Raw genomic sequence first — 24058 nt, forward strand, 5'->3', positions numbered from 1 at the left:
ACCAATTTAAAATATTTTAAAAATGGACAACATAAACCACAGAAGGGGATTAATAATCAAAAATAAAAAAAGTTAAAAATTTCTGGTTGGGATGCCCCTTGCGCCAACCCCACCCTCTGGCCTTCGTGAGGCTGAATTACAAAAGGGTGACTGGTAAGCCCCAAAAAGGGAGTGAAAAGGGAGTAAAAATGTCGCCATCTTCAAGGTGGAACTTTCTGCAAAGGCTAAGACCACACAAAAACAACACTGTCAGTTCAGAAATCCACTTCATAGAAAAGGACAACTGATTGTTGTAAAAATCTTTTTTTTTTTCCTTAAAAAGATCACCCCGGGGTGGGGGTGTGTCTCAAATAAAAAGTGCAACAGACCTTTTCTCTCTGGTTTATTTTAACCTGTCTACTCAATACTGTTATTTGTTAAGAACTGAGGTGCCACTGGGCTGCTGGGTCGCTGTCTCCATGCCTGGGACTGGAGTTAAAGCTTGTCTGTAAACACTGGCCACACTGCCCCCTGCCCCCTCCTCCCCTGGCCTGCCCCTCTACCCACCCTGCCCATCATCCCTCTCTTCCCCCACCCCAGCCTAGAGCACATGCCCACTCCAGGCTCCTACAGATGGCCCCGTGGCCGCGAGAGCGGCGAGGTGACTCGTTAGGAAAAGATATGAATGGCCTGGGTGGCGGGCGTACGGCAGGCAGGGCACTCAGGCTCGCTCTTGCCGCAGATGCGCACAGCACAATCCATGCAGAAGAGGTTGTGGCCGCAGGGCACTAGTGCAGCCATCACCTCACCCTCTGCACACACCACGCACTCCCGTACCAGCGCTGGGCCAGGGGCGGTGGAGGACAGAGGCGCTGCAGACCCCAAGGACACTGCGGCTGAGGGCTTGCGACTGCTTTCGGAGGTGCTGGAGTCCAGTGGGGAGCATGATGAGGCTGAGGAGCTGCTGGGCAGTGAGGTGGCCGTGGAGAAGCTGCTGCTACTTGAGAAAGATGACAGGGAGCCCTGTGGGGGCCGCCAGGGCAGAGGGCCCACTGGGTCGGGGGGGCCGCGGCGGGCCAGTGGGAGCTCCAGGCCCAGGCCACCAGGTTCGGGCAGCGTGGGGGAGTGTCGCGGGGTACCAGCCCCGCTGCTGCGCCGGACACCCGGGGCAGGTGGCACAGGGGCTCCATTGACAGCAGAGCAGCTGCTGAAGGTCGGCATGGGTGCAGTGCGCTCAAAGGGGGCCCAGATCGTGGCTGCTGTGGGCACTGTCAAGTCCAGCGCCAGGAAGTCAAAGCCGAAATCGCAGTCCTCGGGGGCAGGTGGCCCTGTGGGGGCCCCTGGCCCATCCCCGCCAAAGGTGAAGCCCCCATTGCCCGAGCCGCCATAGGGGCTGGCGGGGCCCGTGTCTGGCACTGGTGGTCCCCCGCGGCTGCCTGGGTAGAAGGTCTCGGGGCCCCCTGGGGCACCCAGGGTACTGTCCCCACGAAGGCTGGCGGTGGGCAAGGGGGGCCTCCGCCCAGGGTTGGGGGCCTTGGCCCAGAGGCCTGCAGCTGCCCCAAGCAGGTCCAGGCAGACGTCCGTGCCATTGGCATGGAAGTCACTGTCGGGGCCGGCATCGGTGAATGCACCGGTGCGCAGCGTGATGTGAGCCTCGATCTCCTCACGGGCTCGGTCTACGTTCTCAGGCATGCCTGTCACAGCGAATACCGGCTCCTTGTCGCGTCCGGGCGTCACAATGTACGTGTGTGTCCGCTGCTGGATGCGCTTGATGGTAGCACCCTTGGGCCCCACTACCAGCCCCACAACGCGGTAGGGCACGCGCACCTGGATGGTGGTCTGTCCTGGCAGGTTGGGTGGGCCTTGCCCAGTGCCAGGCAGTCCACCAGCCTTGCTGCGCGTAGCACGAATCACGGAGAAGTGCTCCGCAGCAGACAGGATTTCACGCTTGGCCATCTCCACGTCCTCCTGGCGGCCAGTCACAATGAAAACAGGCTCCTCGCCGCGTACTGGGGTCTTGATGTATGTGTTCGTCTTGGCACGCAGAGCCTTGATCTTGCACCCTGGAGATGGGGGGAGGGGAACATGGTGAGGATGGGACCCCTCCCCGGGACAGCCCTTCCCCAGCAGCAACTTCAGGGGCCACCCAGCTAGGATCCCCCATCTGTGGGCTATATCCCTGCAAGACTTAATTTCAGACACACCACATCCAACCCCAAGACCTCAGTTTCCCCCCTGGTCCTGGATGCCCCTGGGGTTGGAAAAAAGAAGGAAAGGACTCTGTTGAGGGTTGAACAGTGTCACCCAAAACTCATGTCCACCCAGAACATCAGAAAAGGTTCTTATATGGAAATAGTGTCTCTACAGATGTAATTAGGATAAGGTCACACCGGGGTTGGGTGGGTCCAGAATGCAAGAGGAGGGACACAGGAAACGGCCACGTGACAAGAGAGGCAGGGGTTGTAGTGATGTGGCTACAGCCCAAGGGACACCAAGCACTGCTGGCAGCCACCAGGAGTTGGGAGAGAAAGCATAGGACAGACTGTCCCCTAGAGCCTTTGGAGGGAGTACAGCCCTGCCAACACCTTGATTTCAGATTTCCAGCCTCCAGAATTGTGACAGAATTTATTTCTATTGTTTCAAGCTATTCAGTTCACTATGTCAGCCATAGGACACAAATGCAGACCCTCTGGCACCAATTCCCCATCTGACAGGTGGGAAAACCGAGACTCAGATTATGTAGCCACTAACTCTTTTCTTCTGACCAAGTGACACTCTCAGCCCAAGGGAAGTTGAAGTCTCAGTGCAATGTAAACTCCTGGACCTAAACTCAGGACACCTCCAAAGGTCCTGGTCTCAGAAATACTCAGGGATACTTGGGGACATGACACTGTGACTCCATCCTGCCTGGGGTGAGTTGGGGGTTCCACCCTATAGAGGGACGAGGTCAGTTGTTCAGGGTCTCTGATAGGGGTGTCTGCCCAGGACCCTGATACACCTCCCCCCGCCCCCAGGACTTTAAATAAAAACAGGGAGGGTAAATTGGGGGCAGAAATCTCCGAGGGAGAGGCCGCCTTCCTACCATCTCCAGGCCCCCACCTCCTGGTTCCTTAGCCACCCCCCCCCACAGCTGTGTCACCTCAATGGCACCTTCTAAACCCACTCTGGCCCCCCAAACCTCCCCTGACCTGTGGCTGCCTCCACTCCTGCTGTGATGGTCCCCTCCATACTCGGCAAACTTCCCCTGTCCTGGCCATGCTGTCCCTCCACACAACCATTTCCACTTGAAACATTGTCCTCACCCCCCTCACCCCATCTTCTCCCTTCTCTGCATCAAATTGCAGTCTGGTGCCCCCTCCTCTGGGAAGCCCAATGACTGTGCCAGGCCACAACACACTTCCTGAGTTTCTCCTGAGACCACACCTGACATTCCGAACTCTCTGAGGCCAGGAGACTGTGTGTAAGGGCTGGTAAACTGGGGATTGGCCTGGGCCCTTGAGGAAACCTTCCTATGCCTCAATTTCCTCATCTGTAAGAGGAGGGTGGACCTTATGAGTTGTGGCTCCAGGCAGACTCCCTGCCCCTGAAATGTTTGCTTCTTACAGAGACTTAGTGCAGGAGAGGGAAGCGAGGAGGCCTGGAGAAAGGGCGGAGGATTCACCAAAGCTGGGGTAGGAGATGCAAGCCACAGACACCCCTCTTCCTGCCACAGTCGCCCCCTTTCCTGCCACTGATCCTTTACATAGATGAAGAAGTGGGCCTTCCCAAGCATATGGAGCTGGCCATGCTGTGATACTTAAAGCTTCCCCTTGGGTGGCCCTGGGTGGAGCTCTTAGTGGCCAGGAGGAGCCCAATTTACTGACTTGCACTTCACCTGTGACATCTGTTGGCCCCCAAACCCAACCCATGTCAAGATTCTGAGAGGGGGCAGAGCTTGGGAGGGTGGGATTGCCCAGTCCAGGAAATCAGGGATCCAAGAGTGACCTGGTCAGAGACCTTTGTCCCAGTGGGGATGACATAGTGCGGCAAGAGTGAGTGGTGACAAGGGGCTAAGTCCCATGCCTGGGGAAACCTGGAGGCCACCACTGATAGGTGGGCACAGGCTGTAATGCAGATTCCTGGGCATTGCCCCCAGGATGCCAACTCAAGAGAGCCAGGTGTGCTTGGGAATGTGGTAATAGCCTCAGGCCCTAACAACCCCCACTCCACTACAGCCAGACCCTCCCCTCGAAGTAGGGAGGCTGAGGGCCTCCAGGAAAGCCTAGTAGATGAGGGTTGCCTCTGATCCCTCATATGACCCCATTCTGGGGTCCTGACCACACCCATGTGCTGGGCACTCAGAACCAGCCCCCACAGGTGACCACAGGTTACACCTATCAACAAAACCTCAAGACTCTGAGGGGAAGGAAGATGCAGGCAGGGGAGTGCTCCAGCAAAGGGAACAGTGGGGTCAGAGCTCTGGAAGCAGGACAGGGCTAGGACAAGTTCTCATGAACAAGCAGGGCCAAAATGGGCTGCGGTCCTGGGTGGGCCACATCACAGTAGGTTGTTCTAGGGAGAAGCTGGCTTTTCTGAGACATAGGGACATGGAAAGCTCCCCACAGGGAAGATCTGCACTTACTAACATAAAAAGCCCTCAACCCAGGCATGGGTACCCCTTTCTTTCTACACCCCATTGATGGATAGACAGGAACAGCAAGGCATGGACCCCAACACCCCAGCAGTGTCCCTGGCCACTAGAAAGAGCACCTGATTCCTGCAGGTTTGGGCCAGGCCCAGGGGCAGAGAAGAGCAGACAACAAGGGACAGTCCCAGGCCACCATCCTTGACGTGACAAAAGCAGAGATGGAGGAGACCCAGGGGCTTCCAGTTCAAGCCCTGCCTTCAGCATCATTCACTCATTCCTGACGGTGCTGCAGGCACTGTGCCATGCATGGTGCTGAAGACCCAGCATGACCAGGTTCAGCACTGGTCACAGACTTGTCCTGGGTGCAGGGCATGAATGGCAAGGGGAAGGGCATGGGCCCAAGGTCACTCCCACGGCCAGTGTGCACCAGCTTCCCAGATGGCCTGTGCTAACTGGCTAGAGGGAGTGGCACATTCCACATCCTTTCAAGTCCCTACTTTTCTTGTCTGTAGAATGGTGCCACCTCAGCCACCCCCCTCACAGCCCACCGCTGTTCCCTGTAGGGCGGGCAGAGCCAATGAGAACAGGGCTCAAATCCCAGCCCTGCCCTGCCTCTGGCAGCCTCTTCCTCTTGTGACTTCTTGGGGAGGGGCAGCCCTGGACCTGGGATTTGACAGAAAAGAATGAATAATTAAGGGCAGGCTGTGCCCCCTGCACTGGGGAGAGCCTGAGCAATAAGGGCAGGCTTGGTGTCCAGGGGCCCACAGAGTGGAGAGTGGGGTACGTAATGGGAGAAGGGAAAGGGGCAAAGCTGGGGCAGTCTTCCAGGGTGCCCTTGAGAACCTAGTGGGAGAGGATGGGAGCCACAGATGAGACTGGAGCAGAGGCAATGCAGCTGTCCTGGCATCCACCCTCCTTCCCAGACATCCTGCACCCTACTTCTGGGGTGGCTATTGGGTGCCAGCCTTAAGAATGCACACAAAATCCCCAAAGGAGGTGCTGTCCCCCCATTACAGAGAGGGGCTTTCATTTACTCAGGGTCACAGGGCCACCCCAGCCTGGAAGATTCATCGTATCACCTAGAGTATGCTTTGCTGTCCACAACCAACAAGAATACAGGCTGGCACACAACAACCAGGTACCAAATAAATGCACACCCAAGAGGTCAGGGGAAGCCTGGGGCTCCAGGCTCACTCCTCCACACTACTCAGCCTGAGGCTACAGGTTCGCATGCCCTCTGCCTAATTCCCATAACCACCCATAAGGCAAGATAATGAGGCCTCTCTGAAAGGACCCTCAGGTGTCAGAACACACATATTGATATAGAACGTGCCCTCATGCTCCACTGCACAACAGATCAGCCTAGTTATTTTGGGCAAATAGCCCCCATGCATTGGTATCCATGCTTGCCCACCCGCAGGCTTCTGGACACTCAATATATGGCAACTACCTTGTTATGTGTCCCAGTGTAGCTATGAGGGTCAGGGGCAGGGAAGTGGGGGGCCTACACAGGAAAGTGGCAACAAAGTGGTGAAGGGGGACTGTCTTACTTGAGTTTAGCCATGCCTGCCCCTGGAGGAGCCAGCAGGGCTTGGAGAGTAACTGTCATCCTTCCTCACTCTCACTCCTGATGGAGAGGCCCAGGGCTCAGCACCATACCTGGCCCACCTTTAGTCCACATGCAGAAAGGACAAATGAATGCCCAGAGGCCTTGCTGCCCAAGCTGCCCCACCCACCCAGAACTAGCAGAGAACTATATCCAGAGCATCCCTGTTGCCTTCTGCTTATGGTGGCGGTGAAGGTGACAGGTCAGGCCACCTCCCCCACTCTTCTCTGACTCTTTTCCGAGGGCCCAGAGGCTAGGACCCACCCCAGCCAGAGTGTGCTTTGGCCCCACCTAAAACCCCGCCCAGGCCCCACCCCAAGTTCTAGAACCCGGCTGACCACAGGAGGCCAGCAGGAGGACAGAGGTGTGGGCAGGAAGGCAGGAGAAAGTTGAGGCAATGGGCAGGCAACTAACAGGGTGGGTGGGTATGTGGGCACTGCCCACCACCCTCTGCCCGCCCCACAGCTCCAGGGCCAATGAGCGGCGGCCAGCCTGATGTCACACTGCAAATCTCAGCCTGGCTCTCTAACAAAGAGAACAATGGGGTGGCCACAGGGACGCTCCAGCAGTGCCACTGAGGGGACCCCCACAAACTGGGGCCAGTTGCCCACCCGCATGCCAAGCCACAGCCATAGGGTTGGACCCCAGGAGCCGCTTTTACAACTGATCCTTCCATATGCCCCAAAATTCCTGACTCAGGCTGAAAGCAGGGTGGGACCTTCTCTCATCCTGCTCTGTCCCCCACTACCAGCAGGGTCCCCAGTCTGGCAAATCGTGATGTGCTCTCTTTGTACAGACCAACTTCCGTCATGATACTGCCTGGGCGTCCCCCAGCCCCCTCAACTCGAGTTGGCCCGTCCCATGCCTGTTTTGGTTGTGGAGTGCCCACCACCCAGCTGGGCCGTTGGTCCCCAGGATGGCAAAGCCCAGGGCCTGGGCAGCGGTGCTGCACACAGGGGACCTTCCGGAATGGAGACGCTTAGACAAAGGCAGCAGCTGGCCCGGAGCGCGGGCTGCGCCCAACTTTCTCTCGCGGCTTAAGGCAGGACAAAGGCGCAGGCACAGGCGGCCACTGAGGCCAGAGCCCAAGCGAGGCGTGGCCTGAGTCTGGGGTGCGGCCGCAGGCTGGACTGGTGCGGCCCTGTCCCCGAAGCAGCAGCGCAGGGACCCCTGGGGCTGCGACCCCGACGGCAGCCACTTACCCTGGCGACCCACAATCTCGGCGACGTGCTCGGAGCTGGGTACGGGCACGCATTCGGTCATATTCACGCTCTTCTTGCGGCTGCCAATCACGCTCATCTGCTCAGCCAGCAGCGTCGGGGGGCCCAGGGCTGCGGGGTGGGGCGCGAAGCCCGCGAACACATCGGGCGGTGACGGCCGGGACGGCGGCGGCGGCGGGGGGCTCACGTTGGGCTCCAACAGCGGCAGCGGGCCGGGGGCCACGGTCACCACGGGCGCGCCCACCTCGGGCCCGTCGAGGGGCGTAGGCTCCGCTGCAGCCCCACCGTCTGCGTCCCGAGCCGCAGACGCGCCATCCCCGCCGCCAGTGGCAGCCCCCTCCTCGTCCTGGTCCCCCGTGCCCCCGAGCCCCAGCACCGAGAGCTGGTTCAGCGCCAGGCGCAGCGCGGTGGCCGCGTCGTCGGGCTCGGGTGGAGGCCGGGGCGCGGGAGCGGCCTCCTCGGTGGCCTCGGGCGCAGGCGGCGGCGGGGAACCCGGGCTGGGGTCCCCGCCGGCCGCCCCGAGCCCGCCGCTGCCTGCGCCTGCACCGCCGTCGGGCTGGCCGATGGACCCGGACATGGCGCTAGCGCTCGGGTCCGCGCCTCCGCCTCTGGGCCGCCGGCCGCCCGCGCCGCCGCCGCCGCCCGCGCCGCCGCCCTCCGCCTCTGAGAGCTCGGCCGCCGGCCGCCGGCATCCAGCGGCGGGGCGGGAGCGGCGGGGGCGCGGCGGCGCGGGGCTGCTCTGGGCCGAGGGAGACGCGCCGGGCGGCGCGACTCTGCTTGCTCTTAGGCAGCGGCGGCAGCGGCGGCGGCGGCGGTGACGGCGAGGCTCTCGGCGGCGTCGGCGGCGGCTGCACGGACGCTCCTTCCCTCCCGCCCTCCCGCCACCCTCCCTCCAGCCGCCCGCCCGCCCCGACCCCGCCCCCATGACGCGCGCGCGGCCAACAATGGGGCGCCGATCAGGGCGCACGCGCGGGGCGGGGCGGGGCGCGGTCACATGGGCGCTGGCCACCCGTGCAGCGGGCGCTCGGGTGAGTCCAGTGCGCTTGCAGGTGCGGGCGTGGCTGCAGGTAGGTGCACGCGGTTCCCGGGGATCGTCCGCCTTTCCCTTACCACGGACCTCTCTGTGTCCAAAGGCACTTCGTTCCTATCCCTGCCCCAGGGCCGGGGTCCCTCCCACAATGCTCCTCAGAGCCCCTGCCGGCCTTCGGACTCCGGTCCCCTGTTCCTGCACGTACCTGGCGCCCATGAGCCCTTGGGGAGGTCATGGGCACCCACATCCTCCAGGACAGAATGTGCGGGAGCCTGAGATTGAGCCACATGGGCGGTGCTTCCCGGCTTGGGTTGGTTTCCACCGGCCAGAGCCCTCGGAGGTAAAGATCCTCTTCTCGGGTACCTGGCAGCCAGTCCTGTGGGCTTCCAGAGCTGCGCAGCGTGCCCAGTTCCAAAGTCACCCTGTCCCCGCGGTCCTTCTTCCAGCTGCCTTGCTGCTTTGGAATGAAGGAGCACTCCGGTTTTCCCATGGGATTTCTCATGACAAATGGGTTAGGAGTAGGATGGACGCCATGAGGTCACCTGCCCACGTCTTCAAGGGAATCCTTCCTAGGTCCCTGGTTGGCTGTGGAACCTCAGGACAATTGCATGAGCTTTCCAAGTGAGAGAGGGAGCAACCTGATCCCTTTTGCCATGCACTAGCCCCTCCTCTGTTCTCCCCCACCTCCATGTAGTTCTCAGCCAAAGCTGTCCAGCGCTGGACCGTCCATCTCCAGTCACTTCTCTCCACCTGCTGTCTTCCCTGGTAGGTACCCATCCCAAATTAAAGCCCTCACTCTCCTGCCTGGGTCCCTGTGTCTGACCCTTCCACACCCTAAAATGTCTTCCCTAACTCAGGCCACATCTTTGAACCCAAGTTCTTCTCTTGGGGGCACCAGATCTGAGCTGGCCCTGCTATAAATGCATATTTGAGTGAGTGATAGGAGGAAGTTGGATATCATCTAATCCCAGGAGCTCAGACTCAAGAGGGTAGGAATAGTGTCCAGGCTCTAAGGTGGGGCAGAGAAAAGGGAAGTGTTAGGTAGGATAGATAGTAAACCAAGGCAGGGAGGAGGGAGACATCTCACCCAATAACTGCAGTCAGAATCTGCCAGGTGTTCGCATCACAAGAAACACCATGCTAGCACAGGAGGGGAGTCCTTGAAGTTCTGTATGCATCATTTTCACTATCTGGGAAAGAAAGCCTTTAAAACTGTGTGTTCATCCCAAGGCCTAGAAGGGGGAAGAAAGGGTCCACAGTGCCCAAAGCAGCAGCACATAAAACTGGTTAATTGCCTGCCTCTGGTCACTATCTGTTTTATGAGCAAGTCCCTAATGCTTACAGAAAGAGCCCATAGATAACTTCAGGTAACTGCCTCAACTTCAATTAACTGCCTCCTGTCATTTACCTGTTTTACAAGATGACCAAATGTGGTCTGGAGCAAGACAGAATTCTGGGCTAATAGGCCCCCACACATACCTTTGTTTGGGGTAGTCATGTTCCCCCAGTGGAAGCTGGCACCACCTTTACCCACCAATCAATATGTAACTCCCTCAACACATCCCACAACTATGGAAGTCCTCAGGACAAAGGACCTGATGCTTTTGCTTTTTGCTGCCCAAGCCTATGCCTTTCACCCCCACCTCGGCAGGGCCCATTCTCTTCCATGAGAATGTATCACTAATAAACTTTGCTTCCACGCTAATAGACTTGCTGATCTGTAATTCTTTACTGTGTTGGTAAGAAGAACTAACTTTTTCCCGTAACAGAAGTTGAGGAGCGTATGTCCTTTGTGGTGGGCTGAATAGTGCTCCCCCTCCCCCACGAAGACACTCAACCGTAATCCATGGGATTTGCAGACATGTTGCCTCACTTGGCAAAGGGACTTTGCAGATGGAATTAAGTCAAGGGCCCTGAGATGGGGGTGACCCTGGATTCTCCTGGGAGGCCCGGTGTCATCACAGGGTCCTTACAAGACACACAGGAGAGTCAGAGTCAAAAATGGAAGAGGCTACACTGCTGGCTGTAAAGATGGAGGAAGGGGCCAAGAGCCAAGATGTAGCGTTTTTAGGAGGTGGGAAACGAGTCTCCACTAGAACCTCTGGAAGGACCAGCCTTGCCCACACTTGGGTTTATCCCTGAGAAGCCCATGTCAGACCCCTGACCCCAGAACTATTGGAGAATAAATGTGTGTGGTTTAAGTCACAAAGTTTATGGTGGTATGTTCCAGCAGCCATAGGAGGCTCACACAAGTGAGGAGGCATCTGAAAGAGTGGCAAGGGCGCAGCATGGTTCAGAAACCTCCTCTGCCTGCCTTGGGCTAGGGGCAACCAGGCACATGGCAGAGATGGGGAGGTGGCTCAGAAACCCCGGCATCCTTGCCTCTGGGGGTCTCACAAGGGAGAAGCAAGAATTCAGGAGGGACCTCCAAGCTTAGAAAGGTGGCTCAGTGTCAGAACAGGCTCTCATGGGGGCCCCATGGCGGGGCTGGAGCATTCCATTCTCATGAACCACTGAGGTGCCAGGATCCAGGCCCATATCCTACCCTCTGAGGTTCTGAAGTCAGTGACTGCTCAGGGCCTCTCAGTGGTCAGAGGTAGGGAATGGTCAGCTGCAAAGTGCTAGAGTTGTGAAGACCCAAGTTCTCTGGCAGGCCTAGTCCTTTTCCAAATGGTGCCCCTGGGCAAGTTGCTAACCTGAGCCTCAGTTTTCCCTCTGGAAGCTGGAGCGAGTTCTGGTGGCTGCAGAATAAAGATAATGCATGCAGAGGGGCCACTCAGAGAGTGGGAGGGCAGGGGAGACAGGTGAACAGACTCCATGTAGTGGCGGAGAGGAAGGGGGTCCAGGCCACCGGTTGTGGTATGGGGACAGAGGACCTGAGGGACTGGGCAGGGTTTTCCTAGCCCCTTGCACCAGCCTTTAGGTTAGGAGAGAAGCTAGCAAAGGCCACCTGACCTGTTAGTGCTGGCCTGGGGGAAGCAGGGCCAGTTCAGGTGTCTGAAGCCTGGCTCAGCCTTGTGTCTGTGTGCCCAGCCCTGGAGAGCAACCCCCCCACCCCCGCCCCACCAACATAAACACTGGGAGCTCCAGGTGCTCCAAAGGAGTCTTGGGGACTCCATCCAGTAGGTACAGAAGTCCCAAATCTTCTGGAAGTCTCCACACCCTATGCTAACAGTGCTGGGACCTGTCACTTCAAAAGGCCTGCACCTTAGGGGCCCTCTTGGAGCCATAGGGAAATCTGCCCTCCCTTGGGACTGACCAGCCCATCCTAATGATAAGCATGGGATGCAGGCCTGGGGAGCCAAGGCAAAGCCCACATTACTCAGACACAAACACTGCTCTTCAGATTGAATGCAGGACCCAAATATGCTTGCCCAAGATGGCTTTATTCAGTTGTATGTCACCCACAACAGTCTTCCTGCAGCCCCTCCACCCAGACCCTCTAAGGGACAGAGCAGGACTTGGCCCAGGAACCTCAAGTCCTCACAGGAGCCAGTACTCCAAGCCCAGGGAGGCTTTCCCCATCAGGAGGCTCTGGCCTTCCTGGTACCAGATCCTACCCAGGGCGGAGCCCACCACATTCTCAGGCAACCTTCATGGTTCTCAGGATTTGTGCTTCAACTTGACTTGAAAGGATGTGATCAGTTCAACTGTACCAGCATCCTTGGAAGACTGAGCTGGCAGCCACCTTCTACAGTTCTGAGGGGCTCCCATGTCACCCCTCACCCCTGCCCCACATGCTCACAGGTAGCCTGGACTGACCACGGTGTCTGACCAAACTCAGCAACCAGTCTTTGCTGACAGTCATAGGCCTCTGGTTAGCATAGAGCAGGCACAAGGTGGCACCCCTCTCCCAAGGTACCAGGGCTTCAGGGGATAGGTGAAGTAAAAGGATTCTAATGACCTCTGCCCCCAATGCTCCCCAGAGGCCACTGTTCTGATTGTGGCCCTTGGAAATGTTTGGCCATGAAACATACCTCAGTATGGGAACACAGGAGCCTGGGCCCCAGTGGCAGCTCCAGCCAGGCCACATGAGAGCCCACAGCCCAGCGTGCTGGGCATTAACTGTCCCTGTTATACAGGGGGAAACTGAGGCATGTAGGTCAGCCCTACTGTGCTCCCAGAGTCCTCCGTTACTGGCAGCTGACCCTAATGCAGGGCCTGCCAGGCTGAAGATGAGGTTTTCAGATGTGAAGTCCAGATTTTACATCCACGTGTAGTAAACACTAAAGGTAAAGCAGTTACGGGATATTCAGCCTCGTTTGTACCACCGATTTATTGAAGGAAAACATCTGGGTTGTGCCGCTTGTTTTTGGACACGTTCCAAGTGTCATGGCTTTTCCCGGCTGGGTAGGTACTCAGGGAACTGCCCTGCAACCCCTTCTGGGAGGGCTGACAGGCTGGCCCGGAGGATTGTCCCTCACACTCAAGATAGGGAGGCAAGGCTGTTTTGAGAACCTTTCTCTGACCCCATGGGAACTGTGCGGGCTGCCCAGGGGCAGCTGTCCTGTCCAAGAAGCTCAGGGCAGCAACACTTGAGTCCAGAGGCCCAGCAGCATCCAGGAGCCATGACCCAAAGAGGCAGGCCCCTGCAGGCGGGGCCCAGGAGCGACCAGCACTTCCAGAAGCCTGGCCCTTCAATGAAGAGCAAACATGGGGGTTCACTGTGCAGCCATGAACCCCAGGTGCCCCAGTGGCCTGGGGGAGTGGACATGCCTGGAAAGCAAGGGGAGCCACTTCCCCCCAAAACCTGGTCCCAACAAGGCAAGCGGGACTCTCTAGGTGCCCCAGGCAAGCGGGACTCAGGCAGGGCCTCTGGAAAGATAGGGAGGGCCAGACCACCCTGGGCTCCTCCAGGGAGAGAGGAATTCTCCCAGCACAGCAGGCACCTAGCTTGGAACAGGTCCCAAGGACTCTTGGACCCATCTTTCCCCCATGTGGTCACTACCCAAGTGCATGCTGTGGCCGGGGGGTCCACCCGCACCCGCTCTATACATGCTCCATTTCCTGGTCTTGGTCAGGCTCCTCCTCCTCATCTTCCTCATCCTCCACCTCATCTTCAGCCCCTGGCTTGTCCAGTGGTGCCTCACCATCCCGGGCCAACTCCTCCACATGGGCCAGCATGTCAGCCATCAACGCCTCCTCCAGTCGCTTTCGGACTTGCTGCACCAGCTCCTCCTGCTTCCTGGGGACACACGGAGCACTGGAAGGACACATCCCTGTCTCCAGGACTACTAGGGTGCGAGGCCAGAAGAGTGGGTCGAGCAGACATATGCAAGCCAGTCATTTTGAGGCCTGAGGGTCCTCCAGCTGTGGCCCATGGCTCACACTCCCTTCTCAAACAAGCAGCTCTGACTCAGCCTTCCAGTTGGTGCATTCCACCTCTGTGAGGGCCGAGCCCTGGCGCTGTGGGCTCTGACAGACACTTGACTCCTGTTCCACTGGCCTCCTCACTCCCTTCTGCCACCACTCTTTCTCCCTACCCCCTGGCAGGCACTATCCCGATCAGTTTGGTCTGCTTGGCAGCTCTCCCCTTCCCAGAATGGGTGGTCACCTGTCTGCTTCTGGTCTAGTGCACAAGTGTGAGCTCTTTTACTACCACTTTGGTGGGATTGTCAAAGAGAAAAAGGGACCACTGAGTATCCAGTCCACCCTTGCAGGTTGGCAGATAGAGAACTCTAGGTAGGGAAAGGCTTTGTCCTTTGGCTTCTGTTACTGTGGCAAAGAAAATGGCTATCGTCTGGTCTTCTTGCCCATCTGCTCCCCTCCCTGTGGCTTTTAAGATCCTCCCCTTGACTCAAGTTCTGCATCTTTGCTGTAACACGAATCCAATGTTTGTGTCTGTTGCCAGGTCTGGTAAATGTTGGCCCAGTCCGTCCTGTGTGGAGGGAATCCTTTCTTTCCCACTCTGCCTTCTCTGCACTACTGGCTACTCATCTCCTCTCCAGACAGGGCCAAATCCACTGCCTAACCTGTGACCTGAGTTCTTCATTTTAGTAACTTCTATTTGTAGTTCTGCTTAGCTTAAAAATCCTTCTAATCTTTTTGGGCAGTTGTGTTCTTTTCTTATACTTTTTTTAAAAATAGATTTTATTTTTATTTATTTTTATAGAGATCGGAAAAGAGAGAGAGAAACATCGATGTGCGAGAGAAACATCGATGTGCAAGAGAAACATTGGTTGCCTCTCATACATTCCTCGCCTAGGGACCTGGCCCACAACCCAGCCGTGTGCCCTCACTGGGAATCAAACTGGTGACCTTTCAGTTCGCAGGCCGGCTTTAAATCTACTGAGCCACACCAGCCAGGGCTCTTCTCTTATACTTCCAATTCCCTCTCCTGCCCTTTCCCTTGGGCAGACTCTGGCATGGGAGATTTGGGGATGGTGTTGTGATATTTTCGTCCCATGTCGTCACCTTGCATGGGGCACAGAGGCTTCTCTCTTATACCCACGAAGCTGTGAACCCCCAATTTCTGAGACACAAAGCGCTCACACTCACAACCCCACCCCATACATCACTCAGGCCATGCCTGCTCTGGTTCTAGTCCCTTTGTGGGGTGTTAAGAGTTCCTAACTTCTTTTGACCTCAGCTGTGCACTGACATTTTAAAATTTAAAGGATGAGTGTTTATCCTTTCAGCACTTGTAGATGTTTCCTGCCTGGTGCCAGTTCAAACTGCCTCTTTACCAGGCTTTCCCAGAAGGTCCAGCAAATGGGCACCTCCTGCCTGGAGTCTGCCTGCACCTGGGCAACACCAGTTGAGGCCCAGCACTTAAGCCATAGGATGTGTCTATCCTTACCTCTCACCTAGTACAGTACTTCCTGTTCTTGTCACGTGCCCAGGTCCTGCTACTTTCTAGAGCCTCCTCCTCTGTGTCACTGCCAGTATCCCACCCCTCAGCAGGACCCTCAAAGGCCTCATACCCCTGACGGTTTGAAGACACACCTGCCATGAGCCACGGAAAGGGTGGGGTGGGAGGGCAGCTACCTGATGTCCTCGTCGGTCACCATGAAGGCCTTGCAGAGAGGCTGGGCCGTGTTGAGCCAAACCCCAGGGTTCTTTTCCACAGCAGCCGAGAGCTGCCCAGTGATGGGCATGGTGCTAGTGTGCAGGGCACTGGCAATGGCCGAGAGCAGGGTTTCATCTGTGCAGCCAGGTCCCACGCCTGCAGGGGCGCAGGAAGGGCAATCACCACCAGGCACTGACCTTTGTCCTTCAGTCTTGGATGTTGTGCCCAAACACCCCCTTATTGGCAGGCAATTGCTCTCACTTCAGAAAAGGAGCGCTACATGCTCAGGACAGGTGGTTGTGTTTATGATGCAAGAGCAAAATCATACCCTGAGTGTTTCTAGGAACCCCCAGGACAAATGCCTCCTGCTGGTCCCCTCTCCCACCCCCAACTGTGTTCTGTTCTAGGTAGCTGTCTCTCCAGGACCAGGAACCAGGTGATGCCCCTCTGGTCCAAAGCTGAAGATTGGAGGGGCCATCCTCCCTACCGCAGGCCTGGCTCCCCTCCTAAACCCCACCCACTCCAGAGACTGGGTTACCTTGCAGGCCCTTGGGGAGGTCCATGGTCTTCACAAGCTCCTCTGCAATGTCAAAGGCATTCAGGCCACTCAACTTCTTCTCCCAGAAGAGCTATTACAGGACAGACAGATGTGAGGCTAATGGGACAGCCAGCCACCCCCACGCACAGGTGAACCACAGCAGTCCAGGCAATGGCTGAAGCCTGTCTACATGCAGTACGGTGGTCTCAGCATGACCTCTGACCCCCACCTTGGCTGGGGCTGCTGGCACCCAGCTTGGGAAATGAGAGTGCCATGGCCTGAAGGGTATATTCCTGCTCTAGACCCAGCAGCATCCACATCCAGGCCTCCTTGATGGGATATGGTCCCTAAAAGATGATCGTCCCTTGCACACCCCACTATACAGAGTGTGGGTTATTTGCAAATACGAATGAAAACACAGGTAATTCTAGGTTTTTGAAAAGCAGGTTATAAAGTGGTATGTATATGATCTTATTTAAAAGAACCCCAACAAAACTTAACCACCTATTCAAGAAGTGTCTCAGAAGCTCTTTGTGGTGGGCAGGGCCAAGGTGGGGCTTTGCTCCCACAGAACTAGGTTCTGGGGTGACTGTTCCTGACTGGTACTTGGACTAAGAAACGCATAGATGTAGGCTCTAAAGAGTGGACCGAGTCCTGGCTGGTGTGGCTGAGTGGCTTGAGCGCTGGCCTGTGAACCAAAGGGTTGCTGGTTTGAATCCCAGTCAGGGCACATGCCTGGGTTGTGGGCCAGGTCCCCAGTTGGGGGCATGTGAGAGGCAAACACGCATTGAGCTTCTCTCCCTCTCTTTCACCCTCTCTTCCCCTTTCTAAAAATAAAGTCTTAAAAAAACAAAATAAAATAAAGAGTGGACTGAGCTTCTTCTCCAAGGAGACAGCAAAGGACAGATGATGGTAGTGCTGTGGGAGGGCCTGGAGGTACTGGGGACCCTAGAATGGGAGGCTGTGGAGGCTTCCGTGGAGGATTTGGCAGAAGCATCCTGGGCCGAAGTTATAGCTGGAGTCAGGGTCGGGGCTGAGGCAACGGAGCTTGCTGGTGGAGGCAAAGCCGAGAACAAGGAGTAGATCCCTGTCACCAAACTGGGCCTCCTGGTCAAGGACATGAAGATCAAATCCCTGGAGATCTATCTCTTCTCCCTGCCCATCAAGGAATCTGAGATCACTGACTTTTTCTGGGGGCATCCCTCAAGGATGAAGTTTTGAAGATTACACGCATGAAAAAGAGACGGGCTGGCCAGAGGATCCAGTTCAAGGCATCTGTTGCCATTGGGGACTGCGATGGACATGCTAGGCTGGGTGTTAAGTGCTCAAAGGAAGTAGTCACGGCCATCTATGGGGCCATCATCTTGACAAAGCTATCTATTGTCCCTGTGCAGCAAGGCTACTGGGGGAACAAGCCCCACACCATCCCTTGCAGGTGACTGGCTGCTGTGGCTCTGTGCTGGTGTGCCTCATTGCTGATGCCAGGGGCACTAGCATCATCTCAGCCCATATGCTCAAAAAGCGGCTGATGATGGCTGGTATTGATGGTTGCTACACCTTGGCCAGGGGCAGCACTGCCACCCTGGGCAACTTTGCCAAGGCCACTTTTAATGCCATCTCTAAGCCCTCCAACTATCTCACCCCTGACCTGTGTATAGAGACTGTGTTCACCAAGTCTCCCTATCAGGAATTCACTGACCATCTTGTAAAGACCCACATCAGAGTTTCTGTGCAGAGGACCCAGTTACCAGCTGTGTCCACCACATAATTTTATACAAGAAAAGTAAAGTGAATTAAGTCTGTTTAAAAAATAAATACAAAAGAATAGACTGAGCTCAGAGAGAACTGAGGGTTCAGGACTGGGCCTAACCTGGCCCAGGTGTGTGTGTAAGGGGTTTGCTCTCACCTGTCGGGGCTGTTCCACGGCCTTCTGAGGGTCACTCTTCACCTTGTTGCTGGGGTGGTTGGTGATCTTGGTGACTGGCTGCTTGAAGATGGATGCTGTCTGCCTGACAGGGAGGGCCGTGTTCAGGTCAGGTTTGCCCTGTGGAGACAGGCATGCTGGCACCCAGACTCCCAGGAGCCTGACTCCTATGTCCATCAGTCACTAGCACACTCCATGGCATCCAGGGACCCAGAGGTGATGCCAAGCCCAGGCCCTGCCTATCTGCTGCCCTCACTGGGGCTCTGGACACACACTAGCCCCATTGCTGCCTCCTGTGCCTTGTTCTCTATAAAGCACTGGCCTGGAGGCACCCTGGTCAGCTGTTCTATGGCCAAGGTAAAGACAGGGGTCAAAGTTCCTCTGAACATGCCTCCATCAGAGACTAGGGGACACACAGTGTCACTGAGCACCCATGTAGACCACCAGCTGTTGAAGACACTGTGCTGGGAGGGAAAGTGCAATAGGCACCAGAAGCAGCTGGGACCTCAAGGGGTAGAATGACAAACAATTTCTTATCTTCTTTCTGCTTTCTGTGGCCTCCAAACTCCCCTCAGCAAATCATTACATCTTCAACACCAGGAAAAATAAACTCAATTACAGAATCAACTCTCTTCTCCATCCCACCCTGTGGGTCTGAAGTGGTTACCCCTAACTCCACTGTGACCAAGTGGAGTTGGGCAGGGCAGCTCACCTTGACCTGGTTAGAGGAGTCATAGCGCACCCGCTGCCGACTCTTGTTCATCTTGCTCATTAGCATCTTGCCCGTCCGGAAGTCAAAGGCTCCCAGGTCCATGGAGCCACCCAGGTACCGTGCCAACTGCGGCTTGCTGCGGAACTTCTTCCCACTCGGGCTGCGGACAGAGGGGGGTCAGCGGCCGCAGGATGCACTGGACTGCCCCGTACCCCCAACACCGAGCCCACAGGAGACACCAAAGCCGAGAGCAGGGATGAATGCCTGGACCTAGAGAAGGACGGGGCCTAGCCCTGGGAACCTGGTTGCCATTTCCAGAACATACATTCCAGAAACAGAAGTAAGTTGTGCTCTGGCTGGTGTGGCTCAGTGGACTGAGTACCAGCCTACGAACTGAAGGGTCACTGGTTTGATTCCCAAGCAGGGCACATGCCTGGGTTGCAGGCCAGGTGGGGGGCATGCGAGAGGCAGCCACACATTGAGGTTTTTCTTTCCCTCTTTCTCCCTCCCTTGTCCTCTCTCTAAATAGAAATAAAAATCTTTTTTTAAAAAAGTAGGCTGTGTTTTTGAGAAAAGAATCAATGATAGCAGGTATTTGAGGGACAAGCCCTAACAGCAGTTTCCTTCTGGTGACAATGGCATTGGGGACTAGGGTCTCCATGTTAAGATATAGGGCCAGGAACCCCAACAACTGCTCAGGCATGACCTGCTGGGAAAGCTGGAAAGTAGGAGCCATGAGGACCTAGCTGTGAAGCTCTGCATCCTGCTCAGCAACTAGAACACATAAGGCCACCGTGCAGTGCACTCAATACAACCATGCTGGAAATGACCAGCGAGGACCCAGCACACAGTAACAGAAAACTCGGGCAGTCACTTTGGAAACAGTCAGGTAGCTCGTCAAAGACAGAAATTCCACCCCCAGCTATCTCCCTGAGAAATGAAAACATACGTCCATGCAAAAACTTACACTTAAATATTCACAGCAGCACAATTCACAATAGGCATAAGTGGAAACAATCCAGATGTCTCCCAGCTAATTAACAAATAAACACAACATGACCCACCCATACACTGGAATAGTATTCAGCCATGAAAAGGAGCAAAGCACTGACACTTACTACAATGTGGATGGCCCATGAACACACGATGCTCATGGGAGAAGCCAGACACATAAGGCCACACAGTGTGTGTGTGATTCCATTCATGTGAAATGTCCAGCAGGCAAATCTACAAAGAAGTAAACTGGTGGATGCCAGGGGATGGGGAAGATGGAAGGCTAACTGCTGATGGCCATGGGAAAACCTATGGACGAGTCCCTAATCTGAGCAAGTGCATGCCTGCCCCCACCAGTCTTGCTACAGATGTCTCAGCACATAACAGACGAGAAACAATGGCGGGCAGGGTGGAACCTATACAGCCAGAAGGAAACACACTTCTATAGTGGCCCACTCAGCTCAGTCAGCCCTGCTGGCACCTCTTACCAGGAAGTCTTTGGTGAAAACTGTGCTATTTTCCTTGGCCTGGCCACATGCCCTAGGACAGGGTGCCCCAGGACAGAGTGCCCTGACTCCCTCAGGTTCTGAGGCTGCTAAGAATCTTCTGGAATACCAATTTTTCTATTATGCTCTATATTGGCTGATGTGAACACTGAGGGCAGTGGAAAGGCAAAGAGGGAAGGGACCCTGTGAAACACTCACAAACATTTGCCTCCAGTACTGCCACCTGCTGCTGTTCTGTCTCTAAAAATGAATGAGAGTGGTCCTGGCTAGGTAGCTCCGTTGGTTGGAGTGCCATCCTGTGCACCAAAAGGTTGCAGGCTTGATTTCCAGTCAGGGCACCATACCTAGGTTGAAGTTTGACCCCCGTTCAGGGCATGTACAGGAAACAACCGATGAATTTCTCTCTCCCCCTTCCTCTCTAAAATCAGCAAAAGCATATCCTCAGGTGGGAATTAGAAAAAAGAAAAAAATGAGAATGGAGAAAGATAGAACGCAAATTAGCAGTTGCTTATGGCTAGGGGATGCGGTCATAGGGCAGTGATAGTTAAGGATCTGGGATTCGTTTGGGGGAATGAAAATGTCCTCAAGTTGACTGTAGTGATGGCTACGTATATCTGTAAATATGCCAAAAACAACTCAATCATACACTTTAAATGGGTGACTTGTGTGGTATGTGCACTCTATCAATAAAGCTGTTAAAAGAAAAAAAAAGTGCCAGGAGCTCAGGGAGGGAATGGGAGTGCCATTAATAGGCACAGGGCTTTATTAATGAGAATGTTCTGGAACTACAGTGGTGATGGTTGCACAATGTTGTGAAATGTACTAAAAACAGCCAAACTAAGTTATTTAAAGGGTGAATTATATGGAATGTGAAATTGTATCTCAATTTTCAGAACAGGTTTTGCGGTTATGTACTGACATGGAAGACATCCTGATATTTAGTGAATGAGAAAACAAATGAGCACCATGGCCCTTCTCTGGAGGCAGCCCTACTGGGGAGCATGGCTGGTTGTGGAGCCTGGAGGCCCGAAGAGATGCAAGAGGACAGATAATTGCCTCAGCCCTGGTCCTTCCCTGTACCTCTGCTTTTCATCTGTAGACAGGGCTGCTGTTCTGCTTTTCCTGAGTCTATTTCTACTTTTAAAATGAGATCTTTCAGGAAAATCCTATGTTATACACCCTAAAGAATTGTTAGGTCAGGGTACTAACTTCCCCCAAGTCCTCAATTTCCTGCCTACATAGAAAATGTCAAGAAGCACCGCTGTTTTCACAGATGCTCTACCCCCCACCCCCCAGTCTCAGCAGGCTCTGGGAGTGAAGCTTGGGCAGATCATCAAGATGGAGGAGTGGGTGGGTAAGCCCTGAGGGAAGGTCTGTAGGGTCACTTCACCTCTCCTGCAATGCAGTTCTGAGAACACACTTGCTGCCTCCCACTTTCTGAAAGAGGAAACCAAGAATTCAAGGCCTGCATGTCCCTAGGGGCAGGGCTAGAACCCAGGGCCAGATCTGTCTGACTTATTAGTTCCCCACTGCATTAAGAGAATCAGGAAAGTCTCTTTGTGCTCCTGCCTGGTCACCTGGTTCAGCAGGGGTCTCCAGAGGATGGTGAGGCCAGGAATCCACATTTCAGGAAAACACCACAGTTCCACATCACATCCACCTAAACCTCCCACTACTAGGAGAAAGGGGGACACCTGGTGGGTATCTGGTGGGTTACTCAGGCCAGAGACCTAGGAATGGAGATGGACCCTCTACCGAATCCTCACCCATCTCAGGCCCTCACTTCATCAGTACAGACACAGGAAACCTGAAGTCCCATCTGTCCAGCCTCACTTTAGAGCTTTTCCCCACCTCTAGACCCCCATGCTTGGAGGTGGATCCTCAGAATGGGGTCCCACGCAGCTGAGGCCTTGACAGGCTCCCAGGCAGGTGGGAACAAGAGGGTGCTCCAGCTACACTGGCCTTGGTTCAAATCCTAAGCTGCAGACTGCTTTCAGCCTCCTGGGGACTATACTCAGGCCCCTGCAGCTCCCACTACCTGGACTGCTCTTCCTGGCTTCCCATTAGGGCTCAGCTGTGTGAGACTTCCTCAGAGACACCCTTCCTAAACTGCCCCAGCCCGTCAGGCGCCCCTAATACACTTCTAAGCATGTCACCATCTGAAACCTAGGAGTAACAGGGTGAGGGCTGGTGCCTCAGCTGTCACCTAGGATTGGGGGCTGTGGTCTTACTCCCAGCTGAATGGCCAAGACTCAGAAGTGCCAGACATCCAGCAGATGCTGCAGATACGTTTGTTAAATTTACAAAGAACTAGAGGCAGACACCTACTTTAGCCCTTGGATCTAAAAGCAAGCAAGCAAGCACACAAGCATGTCTGAAATTAAATGAGGCACGAAGTTTCTAGCTTGAGGCCTCCCTACTAACCGAGGACACTACTAAAAGGATTTAGGTTTTCTGAAGAGCTTGTGAGTGATGTCACAGTAGGTGGTGGCAAACGGGAATGCTTGTCCCTGAGGAACGTTGTTTGCAATGCCACTATGTCAATGAGTAAGTTAAGTCCAACCAACTCCTGTACACATTTGGAGGCCCATAGTTTATCTCCCCATCGGTGTACTGAACTTTTTGGAAACCAGAACCTAGGCTTGTCTTGGACCAGGCACTATCCCTTTTCTGCTTACTTCCCTCCTCCCAAATCTGGGTTAGCAAAGGTCAACGAGGGACCTGAGTGCTGGAGGATGGAGTGTCGTCGGTTCTGCTGCTTCTGGACCTCACCCAGCCAGTTTCTGGGCCCACGACCTGGCTGCATACCCACCCCCCCCAGCACCCGCTGGCATTCAACACGAGGCTGGTGTCCTGCCAGCTCTTTCACCAGGGACGTGAAGCAAAGGGTATGAAGCCGTCAAAGCTGGCTCAGAAACAAAAGCATCTTCTACCAGTCAGAGAAAAACAGAGTGAAGAAAGCAAGTAGCAGGTGGCCCACTGTCTGGGGTCAGGCTCCGAGCCTCCCACTAATTCTTTGTTCCACGGAGGGGGTTCGGGCCAATTCAGCCACTTCTCCCGGACCAAGGGCAGCCCCTCCTTCCAATTTGGGGGAGGGTAACTCTGAAAGCCTCAGACTACCAATAACGAAAACACAGAGACGAAGTTTTTTGTGTGTGGGGTTCACAAGGTCTCATATCCCGCGTCTCTACTGGAGGGACACGACCAACGGGGGGTGGCGCTCTCGGAACAAGTACCAAAATGGAAAAGGGCGGCCCTTCAAAAACACGCGGCCCGAGGGTCCGGTCACACGGGGAAGTGCCCGGGAACCTGCATTCCCAGGTATGCCCTCCCGGCCCACCAGAGAAAACCTAGCCCAGCTCCCATCTCGGCCTCCCAGCGACGCTGGCCTGAGCCGCGTGGTCCTCGGCCCGCCGGCAGGGTTGCCACAGCTGCCGGAGAAAGGCCGCGGCTCAACTACCCGGGGCCCATCCGTACGCCATGCGTCCGAGATAGGGCGCACGCGCACTAGGAAGACAGTGAGCAGTCGGGGGGCGGGGGTAACCCGTCGCGCTCGCTCACGCACGCGCACTGGGCCAGGCTCTCGCGCGCCGGTACGCACGCACGCAGGACGCACGCGCGGGGCCCAGGCCGCGGCCCCGGTCGGGGTGCCCAGGCTGCCGCAGAGGCTGCTGGGAGGCGCTCGTTGGGGCCCTGCCCGGCCGGCACGTTCATTCACCTATAGTAAAAGACATCCCTGTGGCCGGCCGACAGCCCCGACCTTCTGGGCACTTCTTCCCTCTCCCAGCCCTGCGGGAGCGCTGGGCACTCCCACCTCTTCCGCTCCATCGCGCCCGGCTCCTCGGCCCGCCGCCGCCGCCGCCGCCGCCCGGACCCCCAGTCTCCGCCGCCGCCTCAGCTGCCTCCGCCGCCGC

At 55.9% G+C, this 24058-nt stretch overlaps 2 protein-coding genes across 3 annotated transcripts; both read right to left on the reverse strand.

Moving 5' to 3' along the window:
• On the reverse strand, positions 1-8009 carry MEX3D (mex-3 RNA binding family member D). Its single transcript, XM_090289184.1, has 2 exons — positions 7415-8009; positions 1-2042 (listed from the first exon to the last, which is right to left on the reverse strand). The coding sequence occupies exons 1-2, from the start codon at positions 8007-8009 to the stop codon at positions 649-651; spliced, it is 1989 nt and encodes a 662-aa protein (XP_090145310.1). The 3' UTR covers positions 1-648.
• Positions 8010-12719: 4710 nt separating this feature from the next.
• MBD3 (methyl-CpG binding domain protein 3) lies at positions 12720-24048 on the reverse strand. 2 transcript variants are annotated; one of them, XM_090289185.1, is made up of 6 exons: positions 23863-24048; positions 18646-18805; positions 17916-18053; positions 16010-16100; positions 15450-15627; positions 12720-13647 (listed from the first exon to the last, which is right to left on the reverse strand). In XM_090289185.1, the coding sequence occupies exons 1-6, from the start codon at positions 23970-23972 to the stop codon at positions 13452-13454; spliced, it is 873 nt and encodes a 290-aa protein (XP_090145311.1). In that variant the 5' UTR covers positions 23973-24048; the 3' UTR covers positions 12720-13451. The 2 variants fall into 2 exon arrangements, with proteins under 2 accessions (XP_090145311.1, XP_090145312.1); XM_090289186.1 differs by having other exon boundaries at positions 23959-24046.
• Positions 24049-24058: the final 10 nt, after the last annotated feature.

Source organism: Furipterus horrens, unplaced genomic scaffold, assembly GCF_987537825.1.
Source record: "Furipterus horrens unplaced genomic scaffold, mFurHor1.1.pri manual_scaffold_10, whole genome shotgun sequence".
Lineage (NCBI taxonomy): Eukaryota > Metazoa > Chordata > Mammalia > Chiroptera > Furipteridae > Furipterus > Furipterus horrens.